The sequence below is a fragment of the Labrus mixtus genome, chromosome 12 (assembly GCF_963584025.1).
Source record: "Labrus mixtus chromosome 12, fLabMix1.1, whole genome shotgun sequence".
NCBI classification, from domain to species: domain Eukaryota; kingdom Metazoa; phylum Chordata; class Actinopteri; order Labriformes; family Labridae; genus Labrus; species Labrus mixtus.
The window spans coordinates 6,935,732-6,957,239 of NC_083623.1; the positions used below are offsets into that span (position 1 = coordinate 6,935,732).

Genomic DNA, 21,508 nt, shown 5'->3' on the forward strand with positions numbered 1-21,508 from the left:
CAACACTTTCAAGCTCAAACGCCTACGTCCAACGCTGTCGCCATACGGATGCGTCGCTCGCCATCAAACAGGAAGTCGTTTTTTCACGGGCTTAACATAGCCTTACTGTCCCGAAACTTCATACATATAATCCTGGTAGTAAAGTCAAACATCTTATACTGTTTAAGTGAGTGGAGCCCCCTACAATATTTAAAACATTCAGCCCTGTTGAACCTACAATTCTGAATTTTACTATGCATTTCCAACATGACAAAACCTACAAAAAAGCCTCTTCAACCCATGCCCAAAACTCAACAGGAAGTCCACAAATCACATCGCCATCAAAGAGGAAGTGGCTGTAACTCTTATATACTTTGTCTGATCTTCTTGAAATTACATAGGTATGATCAGGGTTGGCCTCTGAACACAGTGACACAAAACAATAATAAAGTTTAACCATAGCGCCCCCTAATGCAAGGACTAATTACTACATTATACATACTTTCTCGGATCTGCTTAAAATTTCCCAGGTATGATCAGGGTTGGCCTCTGAACACATTGACATAACAATAGTCAACTTTAACCATAGAGCCCCCTAATGCAAGGACTTAGCAATACATCATATACTTTGTCGGATCTGCTTAAAATTTCCCAGGTATGATCAAGGTTGGCCTCTGAACACATTGACATAACAATCATTTACTTTAACCATAGCGCCCCCTACTGCAAAGAATAAGTACTATCTCCCATATACAATGTCAGATTTTCACCAAATTTCACATGAGCAATGTCAGTACTGGCCTGATCACATCTAACCTAATACAATTATGCCATTAACATAGCGCCCCCCCCCCCACTGGAAAGAGGCGGTACTGCATCTCAGATACTTTGTCTGATCTCATTGAAATTTCACATGTATGATCAGGGTTGGCCTCTGAACACATTGACATAACAATAGTCAACTTCAACCATAGTGCCCCCTACTGCAAAGAAGTACTACATCCTATATACAATGCTCAACTTGCTCCATATTTCATAGCTATCATGACAGTGCCAGCCTGAACTGCTCTCCGTCAACCTTTTCTGTAATCTTCATTACGCTGCCTATTTCAGCATACCATCGTATGACTTTTACACAAATCGGACTGCACTGCCTGCTGCTTAGCCACTTTAAGCTGCAGCTGCACTCCCAAGGTCGCGACGCACCCCGACATGCACAGGGGTGCGAGGGCCCTTCATCACCGCTTGCGGTTTTAATTTTCTTTTCTTTTCTTTATTTTATTCCCCTTTATTTACATACTTTTTAACTCAATAAACCCCAATTTAGACGGCGAATCACTCCAAACATCAACATATCATTGCATCAGTTCTTTAACAGTGCAGCCAAATTGCAGAAAGACGACATAAACAGCTCTCCAATGTGTGAAAAAAAAACAGCACTCACGCTCCGAGGTGATGGAGGAATGAACACACTGAAGCTGTCGTCCGCAGCAGAAGGCCCCAACTGATCCTGTTCGTGACGCCAAAATTGATGTGGTTTCCCTCAGTCATTGATGATATGCAGATGATGAAGAAAATCTCTGTTGACACTGACTTGCGTACATAATGATTATTTTATTGACAAACAAGATACAGCATCTCCAGGCTCGCCATGGTTCGGCCTGGCGAGAGACACAAAGCCAAAAGTGATCTCCCCCGAACATAGCATGAGAGTCTTATTTATGGACAGACCCCGGATGTGAACATCTGTTTGTCGTTATGGGACTTCAAAAACATCATGTAACACATCCATATTTGGCAATTCTCTTACACAACACCTTAAGGTAAACATTCAACCGGAGGGGGCTCCTATACCGGTCTCAGATACGAATTATTTCCAGATGTGTGTTACGCAATATTAAAGGAGCAGTATATTACCTCTGTCCTAGATATTTCAGACACCTCACCAGCTTTTTGGAATGAAACACGATAAGTTTGAGGGAAAACGAACTCAAAAATATTGGCTTATATTACAGAGAAGGCTCATGTCTAATAATTGTTATTGATGTATTTATTATATTTCAGTATTTAGAGAAAATTGTTGCAACTGAAAGTGTTTAACAAGATGAATTATTATCTTCATTTGGGGAGGCAGTTGCTCAGTCTGTAGGGACATGAGTCAGGAACCCGAGTGTCAGCGGATAAGTCCTGATACGGACCTGCAGGTTACAGAAATATTCTTAAAAAATATGTATTGTTTTAATTTAGAAATATGAACCACCTGAAAAGTGAGATTATTTGGGTCGAATAAGAATTTTCATTATCAATGACATATTGCCTTGAATAAGCACATTTCAAGGTTATAATTTCAATAGCTTTCTCATTTTTGATTTTATTGACATCAAATCACCTCTCATGTGTCCCAAACATCCTCTCACAACATTCACAGCTCATACTTTGTGAAGAAGGCCACTAACAAATGCCTTAATACCATTATCAAGGGACTATCGCTTTAAATAGGCAATTTTCAAGGTTGGAATTTCAATAGCTTTCTCATTTTTGATTTTATTGACATCAAATCACCTCTCGTGTGTCCTGGACATCCTCTCACAACTTTCACAGCTCATACTTTGTGAAGAAGGCCACTAACAAATGCCTTAATACCATTATCAAGGGCCTGTCGCTTTAAATGTGCAATTTTCAAGGTTGGTATTTCAATAGCTTTCTCATTTTTGATTTGATTGACATCAAATTACCTCTCATGTGTCCCAAACATCCTCTCACAACTTTCACAGCTGTTGGTTTCTCAAAAAGACCTGAAATGTTTCAAACCACCATAACCCACTTTCTAAAAACCCCTTATCTTTTCAATCTTGTATCTACTTTCATCCAGTAGTTCTCAGATCTTTCCCAATGTCTAGTTGCATTACTTTTTGTAGTTTGTCAATGGAACCAATACGAAAAGTAAAAGTATCTTTTTCAGAGAATTACAATATTATCAATAATTAACTTTAAATAAATAATAATGCATAAATAAGTATAAAGAAAATATGTTTTATTTAATTTATTTTTAAGTATAACAATTCAACGCATGTTAACAAAATCAACACTAGAAGCCTTGAAGACAGCTTTAGCTCCAGCTGTGAGCTCTTAGAGACCTGTTAAATATAATAGTTACATCAAAGATAAGAATGATAAATGATGGTTTTCATTGTTGCAAGACACATTATATCTTTGATTCTCTTTTCCAATGAGTCATACATTTAAATGAATGACTATGGTTTAACAAAAAGCACATTTCCAGTGTTTTCCGAAACATGCCTGGTATTCCTTGTGGGACATTTTGGTACATTTTCTGTGGTACCACCTCTCACATTCGTCACAGCCCATCTATAAGGAAATGTATATATTAATTAATTAATAGCATACGTATATGGAGGTCAAGTCATTTTTGTGTAAATTAAAAAATAAATATATATTTTTTTACATCCTTTATGAAAATCAATCCATAATCAACTGATCTGTATGAACAAGAGTAAAGGGGGCACAATATGAAAAGCCCAAAGTTTTTGAAAATGTGATTGGACAATCACAAAGTCATAAAGTGTATTGTAAGGTGAAAAGTTGGCTGCTTAGTTACATTCTGTATTGGAGTAAACTACAGTTAAAGGTGAAAGACATCAGCTCTTCTACGTAAAAGAAGAATAAAAAAAAATATGACAAAAATGTATTACAATCCACAGAGCAAATGTACAGTATAAAAGTATTTCTTTAAAAATGTATGGGCCACAAGAGAGTGGACAATATTTTTATTGGGGCGGCAGTAGCTCAGTCTGTGGGACTTGGGTTGGGAATCGGAGGGTTATTATTATTAAATTATTATTTAAAGTGACAGGCCCTTGATAATGGTATTAAGGCATTTGTTAATGGCCTTCTATACCAACTAAGAGCTGTGAAAGTTGTGAGAAGATGTCCAGGACACATGAAAAATGAGAAAGCTATTGAGATTCTAACTTTAAAATGTGCTTATTTAAGGCAATATATCATTGATAATGATGATTTGCAGAGTTATTTTTATTTATTTTTATTTTGTATGTTAAGGGCTGTCACCTTCTATAATAGCAGTGGATTGAGATGTCTATGTTGAAAAACAAAGAAGTTATTGAATATTGAAATGAGCCGTATTGCACTTTTACGACGGTCCCTAGCTCCGCCTATAGTCACCGGCGCGTTGGACAGACATTCAGTTCTTTGCGCTCCCAGCTGCATCGTCATTTTTGGTTATTTGAAGTTTATCAAAACTGTGAAACGTCTGCCTTAATCTGCTCTCCCACATATCCCCAAACTGTGAGAAATCGATGCTTCGACTCAGAGCTATTGAAGGTAATCGACACGAAAACAGGCGAATGTCAAATATGAAACTATCTTCACCCCGGTTCTAATTTATACCAATAAAGTGTTAACATGTAAAATACACATTCAGTGAATCATGATGCTCTTACTGAAACAATGCCATCGATGAGGAAGGTTTGCTTGGCACATTTATTGATTAACTTCATGTTTCATTATAGCTTATACATCGTGGTAAATTCCTCCTCAAACTGTTCTGCACACGTTTGTAAGGACAGTCACACCAACATTACTGAATTTAAAGAGCCCATATTATGCCCTTTTTGGGTTTCGTATATTTAATCTATGTACCTACTAAAGTATGTTCACAATAGCTAAAGTTATAAAAAAGGGTCTGTTTTCATGTACTGCCGCTCCATGCACCGGCTCGCTTCTGACTCTCTCTCTAATAGTGTCGTTCGTGAACGATTCGTTCAAAACGAACAAATCATCTGGGTGAACGAACTGAACTGAATCACTTACTGAAAAGAGTCGTTCATTTCTCAACTTTAGTTGCGCTCTCCTCTCTCCTCTCTCCCGTCTCGTGTCTCTCTCTCTAGACCGTAAGAGTCGCTCAAAGCCCGCCTTCCCTCTCCCTTTCATGTCAGTGATACGTACTGACTGAACCAACAGGACGGAGTCAGTCGGGAGCTCTGTGTCGCTCAAGCCCGCCCCTACTTTTCCCTCTCATGTCTCGAAAATTGAGGAAGTAGAAAATATATTATTTAACATTTAGGTGTCGCGAAAATGTCTGTGCTTTTTATAGTTGCTGTCAGTTTGCAAAAGGCTTTTATATCCAACTCAATTTCACTCAGCTGACTGTTTTAACATCCACTAACGATCGTGTTTCAGTCAGTACAGTGTGTGTGTGACTGAGGCTGGTGACTCGCAGTCTCGCTCGTTCACATTCAGTCAGTGATTCGTTCACTGAACGTACTGAACGGGAGCTCCGACACGAATCACTCACTGAATGTACTGAGAGGGAGAGAGAGACTCGTAGCTCTCGTTCAGTACGTTCAGTGAACGAATGACTGACTGAGAGGAAGAGAGAGACTCATAAAGTAGCCTAAGCCCATTATTTTTTTAAATATATATTAATAATATAATATTATTGTTTTTAAATCATTTTTTTGCCCTGCTTATGTAATTTAAAATATAACTGTTCTGGCATAGGATATATTCGTTGCCATGCATATTTCCTGCTGATATGTAGCCTATATTAAGTTAAATTAATTGTCATTCATGATAATGTTTGCAAACTGAAAGCTGCTTTAACAGACACATACTTTTTCGCGACACCCAGCCTAATTGTTATTAAAATATTTAGTGCCGTGCTTCCTCAACTTCGAGAGAATTGAGACCCAGGGCTCTTGTTCATTGTACTAGTACGTCGTTCAGTGTACGAATCATTGACTATTTTTTAATTTATTTATGGCTGTGTCTGATTGAAATGGCTTAAAATAAGCTGTAAAGTCAGTAAAGTAGCTGTCATGCTCTGTATTGTTCTCCGATGTGCGGCTGCGGACTCGCCAGTGGACTCGGCCGCGCGTCTATATTATTTTTTAATTGATTTATTGCTGTGTCTGATTAAAATGGTTTAAAATAAGCTGCAAAGTCAGTAAAGTAGCTGTCATGTTCTGTGTTTTTGTCTGATGTGCAGACACGGACTCGACTGTGCGTCTCTTTCTCTCTCTCTCTCTCTCTCTCTCTCTCTCTCGTCCGCCTGTTTGTAAACTGAGCACGCTTCATAATAACATAAAGTGACCAGTGTGACCGTGCCCTGACTGATGCTCAGTGAGTGATTCGTTCACTGAACGGGAGCTCTGAGTCACTCTCTTCCTCTCAGTCAGTCAGTCAGTGAGTGATTCGTGTACTGAACGTACTGAACAGAACGGTCGGGGAAAATACATGTGATTGTTTTAGCAGCTTTCAGTTTGCAAACTGTAGCTTTATCCAACTAAATTCTCAGCTCATTGGCTTATTATTCACCACCGGCTGTTCTCAGTACGATCGCGAGCAGAACTAAACGGTCGGCCGTGTTTCAGCTTATTAAATTCTGATTCACAGACAGCGTTGCGGAGAAGTACTGAACGATTCGGTGAACAAATCTTTTGAATGAATCACTTTACTGAACTGATTCTACTGATTCAGTACACTGAAAAGGTTCTGAAGTGCCCACGTTCAGAGTCCCCACGTGTGCCAAGTCTGATCTGATTGGTCGGCTGTCGGCTCTGTCGTGATTGGTCAGTCGCTCAGCATGGTTCTCAGAAATGTCTCGCCCCTTTTACCATATTGGGAATGCAGCCACTTTGCCTCCGTGCAGAGCAAAAACAGCGGTATGCAAACGGCAATGGCAACTTCAACTTCACCAATCTGACAGAGAGGAGGAACAAACACAACAACCTTTGCCACGAAGGCATGAACACGACGTTTCAGTGTTGTAGGTATTTATTTTGCAGCCTTTTCAGATGTAATATGTGTGTAATATATGCTAATTGGTAGCTAACGCAATAGCTTCATTGCGTTGTTTATGTATATGCTAAGTGTGGAAACTGCAGCTAAATGCTTACGGAAGCAAACACCGTGTGCTGCAGAATACCATGATAACTTACAACAAGAACATAGCAGCAGTAACACACACCTTATGTTTGTATCAAGTCTTTTTTATCAGAATAACTCTCACTGTTATTATGTTGAAAAATAAATTAGCCTCTTCCAATTTCACTGACTGGAGCTACCAGCATATTTCCCTAATCCAAAAATATATATCTTACTCGTGGCTTCACAAAGTTTGGCTTGATTACAATATGATTATTGGCCACAAATGTTTTCTGTACAATACATTTTTATTGTATTCACATTAGTACTGTACGTTGTTTATTGCAGCGACTCACCTTGTTCTGCATTGTATATCACCTCCTTGATGTGATTAAAAATTCAATGAGCAATTGTAAGTATCAATGACATCATAGACTTACTTAGACTACAAAAGCCCAGGTGATAATCACGTGTTTGTTGGATCAATATCTCATGCAATAATGTTTCCTCCTCTGTCATTATTTTCCTTCTTATTGAACATTATTTCATTTTAATCAGTATTGTTGGGCCTCAGCCATGTGAGCTGGACAAAGGACTCAGACCTGTATCGCAGTTCTCAAGCCTGACTAGAGTCATTTTGGAGGTAACTAAACAAAGGAGTCTAAGCCCAGCAACCCCCCAACAGAAACTAACAAATAGGTGTGAAAGGTGGGGGGTGTCTGAATTCTCTATCCTCATTGGAGGAGGCCTGAGGTAAACCCACAGGCAGCTCCAGTCTTTAAAAGCAATCACCAGGCATTGCTTCCTTCTCTTCAAGTGTGGTCTGCCGACCCAAAGAGGATACCCTCTCCACATGATGGACTCTAGCATTCGAGACAAACCCTTTCCTCCTCTTGGCTTACATAGGTTAAACTCCAGAGCTTTGGGGCGCAATCAGATGCTATCAGGTTCGAGCAAAAAGAAGAGTTTCTTTCCTTTGATTTTTCGTAAGACGTCATTGAACGCAACTGGACAGGAGCGCTGAAGGAAGCCCACTGATCCATGAATCCACAAGGACACATAAAGAACTCGGCTCCTGCAACCAGAAGACCCTAGAGCAGCGCTTTGCTTAGATTAGTTTATAATAGTTATTTGTTTGATTAAGTTAATTGATTTTGGATTGATGTTGCTTTGTTTAAATAAATTCTGTTGTAATTTAAGAGAGTAGTTGTTTGTGATTACTGGTGTATTTGCATTGTGATATAAGCTTGGTGCGAGGGCTTTGTGTACGGATTTCACCCCTTCAATTTAATAAATATAGTTATTCATTATTAATAATATTATTAATTAAGTAACTAATTTGAGACTGATTTGAGTGATATTTTTATATATACCCTTTTTTTCAGGGGTTATATTTCCCTGATTACAGGGTGGTGCCCCAAGAGTTGATTAAACATAGTTTAATGATATATTTTTTTATATTATTAATAATTAAATATAATTATTAAAGAATATAACCAAAGTTGACTTGATACAACCCCAACAGTATCTTCTTCTTTCATCAGGAGAATGAATCCGCTGCCTGTTCCTTGCCTGTACCAAAAACATCAAGGACTGTTTAAACACATATACAAACATCCACAACATCTTCAGAGGAGAACATCACGGAGAACTGCAGAAGAGTATGTTCATTATAAATAATGATTTACATCTTCAATCAAATTCATTCTAATCAAACAGTTTCACTATTTCAGAGGAATAAAATTAAACAAGTGAGAAAATCATTTGTTGAAAGTTCTTTATTCTCAGCTAAGGTTAAAAAAACATTTAAATGTGTAGAACTATACGTGTAAATATACAATGAGAAGTAAAATTTTTACATCCAACTATATTGTCTCCATACAGGCTGTGCAGACACTTTGCAGTGGTTGGAGTGGTTATCCTGTCGTGTGTCGTCCTGAGGATTCACCCCGAGTTTCCTGACCCGACTGGACAGTATGTTGGCTTCCGCCCCTTGACTACACCTGGACACGTGTCGAGCCACCCCTCCTTCTTTTGAGAGCCAGGTATTTTCTGCAGCTCCTCCATGAATGGTTCTGGTTCCTGAAACATCTCCTCCAACACCAGTGCCATCAAGTCCTAGACGTATCCTGTAAAAAAGTAATTCAAGAACAAAAATCTATTTAATAATGTTTGGTTATTGCTCATTTTTCACACTCATCTGTTTTTTGCAAACATTTACAAAGACTTTGAAGGTATATTTAAGTAGGTATTTATCACTTTAAAGGTTTAAAAATAGATTGTGTGTTGTGTCTGTTTTTTTTGGATTTGAGGAATGCCACCTTATAGACCAGCTATCCTGTAGAGGTTGTTGCTTTATTACGTTCAGCATGTTCGATGTTATGCATCACAGACAGCAAAAAGCTACAATACAAAAAGCTAAAATCAGAATCATGTAATGAAATCACAGTTTTCTGATATTCTTGCTCAGATTTCAGCAGTTGTACATTTTTTTAGTTGTGTGTGCGTACCTTTGCTTGTCCCTTAGTGTACCCCAGGCCAACTGTGTGTGACCCCTTTGGAGGTAGGTATGTCTGTGTGGCCTCTGAGACTTGTGGGGAGTCTGTCTGCCACCCAACCTCATCATGGAACCTTGGTACACTCATTAGGATACTGGAGCTTGTGTTCTGTGTAATCTGCTGTGATGTACTTACAACAAAGAGACAGAAAAATAGCAAATTTAGCATGGCAATGTAACATGAATCACAAATTCACTGTCTTCTTGTTAATAGCTAAATATTTAGACCACACATATTTTTCAAAACAAAGTGCCTGCTGCACACATCTTTACGTGTCTCGTGTTATTGAATAGCCTATATATATATGGGTTAACCCATTCTTTTGCAGTCAGTGCTATGATTAAACAACACCACCTGAACACTGGCCAAGCTGTTTAGATCAATTACCAATACTTTAGCAATGGTCCGGCTTACTACATCGATAAAAAATCACCACGTAACAAAGCAGTTTTACGCAGAGGTGGATAAGAGAGTAGAAAGAGAACAACAACAGTTGTGTTAACCAGGAAGTTAGCAGTCTTATAAAGCTCAGATACTGTAACAAAGCAGATTTTACATTCATTAGACCTTCTCGAACCACGGCCATAAACACGAACTTTAGCACCGTTCAAGCTTCTCACACCAACAAAACAAATGCAAAGTAACAAAACCTAGAGAGAGGCTAACCACAACAATGTCAGCCGTTTGCAGAGTCCAATAATGCTCTGAGTCCGTAAAAAGCTGATCAGGACCCCCAAAACACTACTTACATGTCTGAGGGTGGTTAACACTGCTATACCTGTTACCTATGGAAGCGATTGGTGATCAGAATTCAAATGATAAAGCTAATTTGAAAATTCAAATGCATTAACAGAAATTCTTTTTAATTTTCAGAATATGGGTGTATTATTTGACTCAAAAATAAAATTATGATTAATTTATCTAATTTGAATTTTCGTTTTCAACTTTAAAAATGCACATTCTTTGACTAAATTAAAATGAGGAAGAAAATGGCATTTGCTTTATCATTTTCAAAAAATGCCCCGCTAAATCTGTATCATAATTCAAATGAAAAAGCTAATTTTAAAATGAAAATACAGTAACAGAAACATGTTTTAATTTTCAGATTATAGGTGCATTATTTGACCTATATTTAAAATGAATATTCAGTCATCCAGTTTGCATTATACTTTTACTCTCTATGTATGCATATTGTATGACATAATTCAAATGAAAACTAAAAGGTCTTTGATAGTGTTTTTAAAAAAACAGCTACAATAGCTATTTTTGTTGAATGATTTATCAGACAACCAATGGAGCTGGGATACAAAACAATTCTTATGATGTCTTAAATGTGTGTGAGTTGAATTAGAATAACAATCCTGCAAACATGTTTATAAGAAAGTTCTTTACACTTATTTTACCTCATTATATATAATGACATTTGGATGATTTCCACTTTTAGACAATATGACTGTGAACCTGAGAGCTTAACACCTTGTAACTAAAAACCTTTGTGTCACACTAAGAATCCCCTGGGGACAAAGTTTGACCTCTTATCTCTTCGCTGATCTTGTCCTGTACTTGTGTAAGTTGTGTTTACTGATGAAAAATCTTCTTCTGCCAAGTTTGAACCGTCAAATGTATCCCTAACTCTGAATCTTGGCTGTAGAAAATGACACCAACCCGCTGAAAGCAGTAACGAATAAAAAATAACTTCACAGAAGAAAATATCTTCTATTTTAAGGTCTTGTTTGCTTTTGTAAACCATTTAAATATATCAGTGTAAGTTTAAGTGAGCTCCATAACCAACCAAAACAATCCTCCCAGGAGGAGAAAACAATTGCTGCAGAAAATAACCATCAACAAAGTCAACCAACCAAACAAAGATAACACAACCAAATCACGACAAACATAACCAAATCAAGACACCATAACTAAATCAAGACACCACAACCAAATCAAGACACCACAACCAAAGACAACACAACCAAATCAAGACACCATAACCAAATCAAGACAACACAACCAAAGACAACACAACCAAATCAAGGCACCACAACCAAAGACAACACAACCAAATCAAGACACCATAACTAAATCAAGACACCACAACCAAAGACAACACAACCAAATCAAGACACCACAACCAAAGACAATACAACCAAAGACAACACAACCAAATCAAGACACCACAACCAAAGACAACACAACCAAATCAAGACACCACAACCAAAGACAACACAACCAAATCAAGACACCATAACCAAATCAAGACACCACAATCAAAGACAACACAACCAAATCAAGACACCACAACCAAAGACAACACAACCAATCAAGGCACCACAACCAAAGACAACACAACCAAATCAAGGCACCATAACTAAATCAAGACACCACAACCACAGACAACACAACCAAAGACAACACAACCAAATCAAGACAACATAACCAAGTTATTATTGATGATGATGGTAATGACGGTGGTTTTGTTGATAACCATGATTTTAAGATGGTTTGTACTGTTCTTTCTATGTGTTGTACTTCACAAGTGTTAACATAAATAAACAGCCAGCCAAACTCCTTTTCAAGAGCCAGGAAGTGAGCGTGCTTGCTCCTTTAATTACTTCTTCAAAGTAGACAAGATGACAATGAATCGGAGTGAAACTAGAAAAGAAAATACAAGCTGCATTTAGTAGTTGACTTTGAAACAATAGTAGAGTGTAAATTTACATTAAACTCCTAAAAACTTAGAATAAATGTACATAAAATATATCAATATAGACTATCAAACATGTAAACAACAAGTTAGACTTACAGCCATTGCTTTCTGAAGGATACACACCAAGGATGACTTTGGATTCAACATGGAAACCCATACAGACACCACCATGCTCCTTCTCTGTTTACACACTTTCTACTTCCTGTTCCCTGCTTCCTGTGTCATCACAGATTTCAAAATAAAGGAACAATAACCTTTTATTCAAACGACAATGAAACTTTGTCCTTTAACATATAAAACACATCAAGGGCAGAACACTCCCCGTCTGGCACTTACAGATGCCACATAAGATTTAGCTGTCCATATTTGATCTGTGACTGTCTTCTGGCAGGAGCATGACAACCTCAGAAATGGGCCGTAAGAATGTCTTTATTTTGCCTTGTGATGTTGTCCTGACCTCAATTTTGCGGACCTTGCCATCACTGCTCGGGAAGGTGGAGGTTACCAGACCCATTGGCCACTCATTGTGAGGGGCCTGGCTTTGTTTAAGTAACACCCAGCTCCATTGGTTGTCTGAGAGAGAGAGAGAAAACAAGATGGTGGAGAGAGACAATGCACCATGTGACTTCGTCACATGTGGACAAAATGGTGGACAACAAAAGAAGCTGTGTGGCTGCCTTTTGAAATAGTTTTGAGCTCTCTGAGCTGAGTTCAGTAACTCTTACTTAAACACCAGAAAGCCAGTGGCCGGACTTTGATTCAACGGCGGCTACACTGGTCTTTCTGATTGTGAAAGGTAAACTAGCATAGCATTACATACATAGGTGAACACAGCAGTTCATCACAATAAAACAAATGCAGCAGTTTACAACAGATAATAAACAGAATGTGATGTGTCGTCAACAATGATGCATAATTATCAGTGGTTATAAAAGAAACATAACTATTTCTGAAACTATTTCTGCCCAGACCAAAGCTCTTACTTGGGGTAACTCCTGGTGATCGTTGCAAAGTTGGTTAGATCGTCACTCTGTTGAATGTTGAATCATCAGATTCAGGCAGGGTTCCTTCGTGGCAGATGTAGGAGGAGGGTAGCGGGATTCAGATCTTCGACCAGAGCGCTGCTCTATAGGGTCTTCTGGTTGCAGGAGCCGAGTTCTTTATGTGTCCTTGTGGATTCAGGGATCAGTGGGCTTCCTTCAGCGCTCCTGTCCAGTTGCGTTCAATGACGTCTTACGAAAAATCAAAGGAAAGAAACTCTTCTTTTTGCTCGAACCTGATAGCATCTGATTGCGCCCAAAACTCCTAAAAATATGCCGTGGAAGTAGTCAGCTGAATCCTCTGATGCTTGAATTCAGCATGTGAAGAGCTACCTATACTGAGCAACCTCAGCTCTGGAGTTTAACCTATGTAAGTCAAGAGGAGGAAAGGCTTTGTCTCAAATGCTGGAGTCCATCTTGTTGGAGAGGGTATCCTCTGGTGTCGGCAGACCACACTTGAAGAGAATGAAGCAATGCCTGGTGATTGCTTTTAAAGACTGAAGCTGCCTGTGGGTTTACCTCAGGCCTCCTCCAATGAGGATAGAGAGTTCAGAAGCCCCCAATCCCCCCACTTTTCACACCTATTTGTTAGTTTCTGTTGGGGGGTTGCTGGGTAAGACCCCTTTGTTTAGTTGCCTTCAATATAACTTTAGTCAGGCTCGAGAACTGTGATACAGGCCTGAGTCCTTTGTCCCAACCACATGGCTGGGGCCCAACATGGTCAAGTTCATCGAGAATCAGTTCAGCCATTTCAACAGCCAATTCAGCTCCACACAGTTCTAGGCGAGGTATTGTGGGCTCTGGTTGAGGAGCTAGCTTTGCTTTTCCAAGCACAAAGCCAACTTTGCACTGACCATCTGTTGTAATGACCCTCAGGTAAGCTACTGCTCCTATAGCCCAGTTAGAAGCATCAGAGAACAGACACAACTCAGTGCATGTGGCATTGGAGAGGGACTGATGTATGTATGGACGTGGAAGATGTAGGCTGCTCAAATCCTGTAGTGATTTCTTCCACGTTTCCCATTTATCAAAGTTATCTGCAGGAAGTTCGGTGTCCCAGTCGTGAACTTCAGTTGAAAGTTCTCTGAGTAGAGCTCGTCCTCGGATGGTCACTGGCACAACCAAGCCTAGTGGGTCGAAGAGGCTATTGACAGTAGATAGCACTCCACGTCGCGTGAACGGCTTGTCGCTGAATGATACTTTGAATGTGAAGGTGTCAGAGTCTATGTTCCAACACAAACCAAGACTTCTTTGTACAGGCAGAGCTTCTTCATCAAAGCCTAAATCCTTTAGACCAGCAGCAAGGTCTCCAGGGGCAAAGGCTGGCATTACTTTGATACTGTTGGAAGCGATTTTGTGCAGTCTCAGATTTGAATCTGCCAGTGAAGCTTGAGTGTGCTTGAGTAGATCGATTGCGTGAGCCTCAGCCGGAAGAGAGATGAGCCCATCATAAAAGTGTCTTTCGACAGAGTGGCGCGAGTCAGAGCCATACTTCGGCTCACCTTCTTGGGCAGCTCTTTGAAGGCCATTTATGGCCACTGCAGGTGATGGACTGTTCCCGAAAACATGCACTCGCATCCGGTACTCTGCTACCTCCTTTGTCAGATCATTATCCTTGTGCCAAAGAAATCTTAGGTAGTTTCTGTGGTCTTCTCTGACCAAAAAACCATAGAACATTTGCTGAATGTCAGCTGTCAAAGCAACAACGTCCTTTCTGAACCTAAGCAGCACTCCAAGGAGGGAGTTATTTAGGTCAGGGCCTGAGAGCAGGACACTGTTGAGGGAGATGCCGTGTTCTTGAGCACTTTTTTGAGTCAAAAACAACACGTATTTGACCTGGCTTTTGTGGGTGGTACACCCCAAATATGGGTAGGTACCAGCACTCTTCGTTTTCTTGGAGAGGGGGCGCTTCCTCTGCATGTCCATTTTCAAAGAGCTTCACCATGAAGGCAACAAACTGCTCTTTCATTTCCAGATTTTTGTGCAGCGTGCGTTGCAAGGAGTGTAGGCGGGAGAGGGCTTGAGCATGATTGTTTGGAAGGCGTGGTCTGGGTGATCTAAATGGTAGGGGAGCTATCCAGCTGTTTTGATCGTCTCTCTGGAACTCTTCTCTCATGATCTCAAGAAAGGTCTCATCCTCGAAAGATAGAGCAAGTTTGTTATTGCTGTCTGTCCTTGCAAACACATCTTGTCCAAGTTTATCTTTGGCAGGATAGCTGGATAGATGGGTGGTGGTACAGCACCTGTGCTCCCCGCCGTAGCTTGCTTTCTCTTTAATACAGATGTGATTTTGACATGGCATCAGAAGAGAAGGACGTCCGTTCTGCAGCACATTAGTCTTAAACACAGATACAGTGGGTTTGTGTGCACTGTCGATACAAACCTCACCCACAATCACCCAGCCTAGATCCAGACGCTGTGCAAAGGGTGCGTTGTGGGGTTCTTTCTATGTGTTGTACTTCACAAGTGTTAACATTAATAAACAGCCAGCCAAACTCCTTTTCAAGAGCCAGGAAGTGAGCGTGCTTGCTCCTTTAATTACTTCTTCAAAGTAGACAAGATGACAATGAATCAGAGTGAAACTAGAAAAGAAAATACAAGCTGCATTTAGTAGTTGACTTTGAAACAATAGTAGTGTAAATTTACATTAAACTCCTAAAAACTTAGAATAAATGTACATAAAATATATCAATATAGACTATCAAACATGTAAACAACAAGTTAGACTTACAGCCATCGCTTTCTGAAGGATACACACCAAGGATGACTTTGGATTCAACATGGAAACCCATACAGACACCACCATGCTCCTTCTCTGTTTACACACTTTCTACTTCCTGTTCCCTGCTTCCTGTGTCATCACAGATTTCCAAATAAAGGAACAATAACCTTTTATTCAAACGACAATGAAACTTTGTCCTAAAATATATTATGATACTATATATATTGTAGAATTGTAGAAATACATTCAACACAATCAAATACAGAAAAATAAAGACAAGGCAACAAAAAGTAGACAATACTGACACAATAACCACATGCAGCCAACACAACAAAATGCAAGGAAAAGGCATTACCATATACAGGCAATCCAGCCAGAGACAATAGAACATAGCTAAATGTATTTTTAAACAAAAAAGTTGTGTGTTTGGTTATATGTTGTCATTTGTCTTAGAATAGATTATATGAATGGAGAATCCGAAGGGGGCTATTATCTTTGGAGGCAGGGCAATGTTGATCAGACGCTAAATGCTCATCAGACTAAAGCCAGTGGGTGTACAATTGACTTTGATGCCTGCGTAAGGTTTTGCCATCTGCAATCTTTTCTATTGTATATATTTGGTTGTGTTTTCTACATTTGGCTGTGTACCATTTAAAGTACAATATACAGTTTTGTGGTCTGTGTTTGTTTGTGGTTTCTTTGATTTGGTTATGTTGTCTTGATCTAGTTATGGTGTCTTGATGTGGTTGTGGTGTCTTGATTTGGTTGTGGTGTCTTGATTTGGTTGTGGTGTCTTGATTTAGTTGTGGTGTCTTGATTTGGTTGTGATGTCTTGATTTAGTTGTGGTGTCTTGATTTGGTTGTGATGTCTTGATTTAGTCAAGTCAAGTCAAGTCATGTCATATTTATTTATGAAGCACAAAAACAGCTACAGCTGACCAAAGTGCTGTTCAAGCCGCGTTTACGTGGACTTTGAATTTTTGCAAATAGATGTGCCTAAACATGCACAGGATACATGGAAAACACACTAAAGAGCATATAAAACCAGAAAAAGCATAATATGGGCCCTTTAAATTTCTGGCTTACAAGCATAGACTGTGCTCACGTCTGGTGAAATCTCCAGGCATGTAATGAAACTACTTCAGTATCTTTTGTTGATACTGTTAATATGTGGAACCCTTTTTCCTGTTCTGAATTTTCTGTAAATTTTCTAAAAATGTGAAAACAGCTTTTACACAAGTGACCACAAACTGGAAATTTATTAAAGAATAAATAGAAATATGCACTTTAAACATGACAAAAATACAACTGTTTGTATATACTTAAGTCTTAGACCACACTTATACTGAACACATGAAAAACATCTTTATTGCCTGCTTTTCAGAGTGTCTCCGCTGACCTGCTGCATGAATTAAAAGCATTTGGAGACATTGCATCCCAGCAACAGGCTCAACTAGAGGTGAGTTAAACTCTTCCGAGTCCTTTTATTGACTTTTTTTTTCTAATATTGTTGTAGTTGAACTAAGGACTGATTAACGTTTACTGAAATTGTTCCATGTTTTTAACACTCAGGAAATCCAAGTGACGATTACAGACCTGGCTAAAGCACGGGAACATATGACGCAGGAGAGGGAAAACTTCTCCCTGGAGGCCGCTGAAATGGAACAAGCTCTCAAGGAAGCAGAAGTTTTCTTGTTGTAGAAGTGTCAAATAATTTCCCACCTTCAAACATTGAAAATAAAAGATAATATTAATGTATTTTTTTTAATGTAAGTGTGACTGAAACTGAATAAAAGATTCCTATTTCTCATCTCTTTCAATATTTGAATGTTGCAAAATATTTTTGACACTTTATCCACAGCTGGGACATTTTATCTATGCCCATATGCTGCCAGTGACTTTTTTTATTTGGGACCGAGTTTTGTCATCAAAAATCAGCCAACATGGATGCAAATTAGTCGCTTTTTGGCGACTCTCGATTTTTTAACATTAACTTAGGTGACTTGTGCAATTCTTGGAGATCTGAGTAGTTTTTTGGGGTAGGGGGTTTATGAGTAACGGATGTATTCATCTTTGTCTCTTGATCTGTATATATTGTAATTTCCTGTTAATTTAAGCGTACTAGCACAGGCCTTCGTCAGATGGTAGATTAGACTGTTTTTTTTTTTTGTCATTTTTTTACTTGGGATATCTCTCTTTTTTGTGTTTTCATCCCTGAGCCAAGAATAATTACATTTCATAGTTACATATAAACATTTCATAGTTACATATAAACATTTCATAGATACATATAAACATTTCATAGTTACATATAAGTCATTAACTGCAGGAACCCTTCACCCTCTCTGATTCTCACTAAAGGAAGTTGTGCAAACCAAAAAAACAAAGTTATTATAAACTAAACAACTCTTGTGGAAAAGATAAATAATGAAGACAAGATGATCACTCAAATAAAAAGTCACTGCACACGTGTGTCATTAAAGTAGCCGATATGATAGTCACTGGATATGCTATTATCGGCCGATATTGTCGACTGTTTTTTTTCCACACATATCTATGTTTTGAAAACGTCTGTAACATGATACTTCTTTACAGTTTTCAGTTATTTCTTTGTACTTTCTTGTAGTCTGCACTTCAGTCCTACAATGATGCCTACTTTATACTTTCCTGTCCTTGAATCTTCTTAGGGTTTATCTTTTGTCCGGCAGGTTAGCATAGGGGTTCTCCCAGGGGACCAGTGTGCCTAGAGTGCTGCTGCTGTCGGTGGAACTGCTCGAGTCAGCGTTTGTGTTTCCTACTTGGCTGGTTTTGTAGTAGTAGATGAACAGGAAAAAACCTGCAAGACAAAGAAAGACAAGAAGAGTCTATGAAATGTTTATTTTAGTTTATCCCTTTTTTAAACTCATTGCTTGTCATACATAAGGTACGGTCACATAATTAAAGGAGAAATGGTTGGAGACGATAAAAAGGAATGTTAATATTTTAATAACCGCTGAAAGAAAAGCAGCAAAATCTTACATTTAAGAGGCAGGAACTAAAAATTATTTTACAATCATTATTATTTGCTTGCACGATGAAGGTGTTTGTCATGGAGTTAGCAATTCATTGTCTTTAAATTGGAAAAATAACTTTTTTACTTTTTCAAGCATTTGTAGGCATTTGGCCTAATGGACCAAAGACTGTATAAAACATGGACGTAGGCTCAGGGAGTCACCTATTGGTTTCTGAAGAGAACATGAAGCTCATGGATGATGCTCGCCATGTTTGAAATGCTATCTCAGACTCACTGTTGGTCAATCAAAGAGGTGGAGCTGAGGTGGGTCTTAAGTCTCTTGGCAAACAGCTAAAACACGCCCACCTGTAAGTCAACTCAGTCACGCCCCTAAACTTTGCAAGTGTATAAATAACTCTCGGGCTTTATAAAATAAAACAGACGATTTGCACACAAACATTACGTTGAGTACCAATTAAGAGCCTATTTTTTTTACAATAATCTGCAGAGTCATCAACAATGGGAATAACCTCCAGTTACAACCCAAGCCTTGACCCCTTTTCACATGAAACATAGGTTATACATCACGTGTTGTAAAATCAACAATCAAGGACATATTTGAAAACAACATGAGCTGACACTGTAAAAGAATATGATGAAGGTAAATTATTTCAAATGTCATAAAGGAATACATATTACAACCCAGATCATATTCAGGATACCTTGAAAAGAATTGAGGACTGTGAAGATGTAGTAAGAGGGAATCAGGAGGGCGCCATAGGCGAAGAAGGCAAAGCCCCACGTGATACCCAGCATGGAGCACAGTCCCAGGATGGTTAAAATACTTCTCCCACTTGTTCCAGTTGGGCTGTTTCCTGATTTGGTCCTCCTGAGACAACAAAGCCAGATAAGTATGATGACGAAGGTGGTGAAGGTGAAGACGAAGACCAACGCATAGTAGCCTATGTTGACGATGTAGTGGGCGTCACTGTCTGTTATCCAGCACCTTGGAACAGAAAGAGGAAAGAGTCATTAAAGTGAAGAGAGAATTAAGCTTCACTGAGCTATTCTGCAACCTCATTTAACACTCTAAGATCTTTGTTATGTTCTCTTTTGAACCACTTCTGTGATAAAGCGTAAAAACAGGTAACCCTGTTCTTTTCTTGCAGACTGTGTATGGTGACTGACTGGTTTTAAAGCAGAATGAGTTTGAGTTGTCAGTTTTGATCTGTAAAAAATTTTTAGAGGGCAAAACTAAACCATGCAAGGCTTAAAGGATAATCTCTCTCCTGGTTATTTAATGAAGTATTTCGAAATATCATGGGAGGAACTCCCATTTTGAATCATTTTGCTGATCTAAACCTGTTGATGCAAATTATTTTTTGACGGGATTTCATCTTGCTTTTGTTTTAACGATCAAAAATGTGTACTTAATAAAATAAAGACTGTTTTGGCAGCATGCTGTTGATTGCATGTGACACAGACTCCAGGTTTACAATCATTAAAAAATAACTAAATAGTAATAGTCATTTATGGGGGGGATGACATGCAACATCATGGCCATAAATGGACCCTGAACATCGCCATAGTACAACCAGAATACCCCTATGTCTGTTCTACATTTATACCATAAAACTTCCAATAAGAGCCCACTCCAGTTTAAGACCCAGTCCCTTTTACATGCCTGGTGTTGCTGCAATTTTGGCAAATGAAGGCCTCAATAAAGGTCTCAATTAGAGGCTCTATGTATTTAGTGTTGATTAGTTTGTGGATCAAAAACCAGGAGAGAAAGCAGAAGAAACAAAAAATAACAATGGACTTCAACATCTGCCCAAAAAAAGACAGAATAATGCTGGTCAGCGTACAAGTGCAATGTCAAATGTCAACACTGATGCTGTACCTACCCATAGTAACTTTCACTGTATCATGTCAAAGATGGAGATTATTTGTTCTTGTTACCCAAGTTGTGTCGTATGTTTGTTTCTTTTTTCTATACTAATGAATGTCTGTTAATGGGTTATTTTTAATTCTATGATGCCAAAGAACAGCTGGCAAAGGACTGCAGGTGAAAATGAGTCTTTCAGCTAACTCGGGTACATTTACATCCTTCTGAATGTTGATTAATGTGCACTGTCTCTTTTCAAATAAAGAAAGAAAGAAAGAAAGAAATGGATATACTTCAGCAACAATCATGTAAAGGAAAGGTTAAGATTATTGCTTTTAACATTTGATCAACTTTTAAGTTTTATCAACTTCAAAAATAATTGCAAACTCACATGGCCACGTTTTCTTCTGGGTCGTTTGTGTAAATGACTTGTTCACCATATTTTCCTTTGATAAGCAGGACAATCCCAGGGACACTTGGTAGAACTGGAAATAGAGAAAGAACACCAATGTGACATGCACAAGTCCAGTCCACTGTCAGGTCAAACAGCAGAATATATAAAGACGTTTAGTATGCTTACCCCAGCTGATGATAGAGACTTTGAGTATGTAGTGACTGATGACTATTTTGCCCCCCATGTACAGCTGCAAACAAAGATGGAAGGCCTTCACCGCAAACCATGTGAACGTAGCTAACATGAAGTAGTGCATGGCAGCTGCCAT

General features: G+C 38.8%; 2 protein-coding genes and 1 long non-coding RNA gene across 3 annotated transcripts in view; all 3 read right to left on the reverse strand.

Annotated features, from left to right (window-relative positions):
• Nucleotides 1-8,647: 8,647 nt before the first annotated feature.
• LOC132984555 (uncharacterized) lies at nucleotides 8,648-10,265 on the reverse strand. The gene is made up of 2 exons (XR_009674969.1): nucleotides 9,396-10,265; nucleotides 8,648-9,014 (listed from the first exon to the last, which is right to left on the reverse strand). It is a non-coding gene; the product is annotated as an uncharacterized LOC132984555 (long non-coding RNA).
• Nucleotides 10,266-12,748: 2,483 nt separating this feature from the next.
• On the reverse strand, nucleotides 12,749-17,046 carry LOC132984770 (uncharacterized). Its single transcript, XM_061051712.1, has 2 exons — nucleotides 15,919-17,046; nucleotides 12,749-15,769 (listed from the first exon to the last, which is right to left on the reverse strand). Exon 2 carries the CDS (start codon nucleotides 15,111-15,113, stop codon nucleotides 13,776-13,778), a length of 1,338 nt encoding a protein of 445 aa, XP_060907695.1. The 5' UTR covers nucleotides 15,114-15,769; nucleotides 15,919-17,046; the 3' UTR covers nucleotides 12,749-13,775.
• A 105-nt stretch (nucleotides 17,047-17,151) lies between these two features.
• Nucleotides 17,152-21,508, reverse strand: part of LOC132984769 (adhesion G-protein coupled receptor G5-like) — a 14,834-nt gene continuing 10,477 nt past the window's right edge. The window contains exons 13-16 of the mRNA XM_061051711.1: nucleotides 21,367-21,508; nucleotides 21,178-21,271; nucleotides 19,624-19,907; nucleotides 17,152-18,745 (exon numbers count right to left, since the gene is read on the reverse strand). The exon at nucleotides 21,367-21,508 is cut by the window's right edge and continues 127 nt beyond it. Coding sequence (XP_060907694.1) covers nucleotides 18,600-18,745; nucleotides 19,624-19,907; nucleotides 21,178-21,271; nucleotides 21,367-21,508 — 666 coding nt within the window. The 3' untranslated portion in view covers nucleotides 17,152-18,599. The remainder of the gene's footprint in view (nucleotides 18,746-19,623; nucleotides 19,908-21,177; nucleotides 21,272-21,366) is intronic.

Coding starts and splice junctions, on each gene's coding strand:
- LOC132984770 (XM_061051712.1), bottom strand. CDS start 15,113: ATGGACATGCAGAGGAAGCGCCCCCTCTCCAAGAAAACGAAGAGTGCT.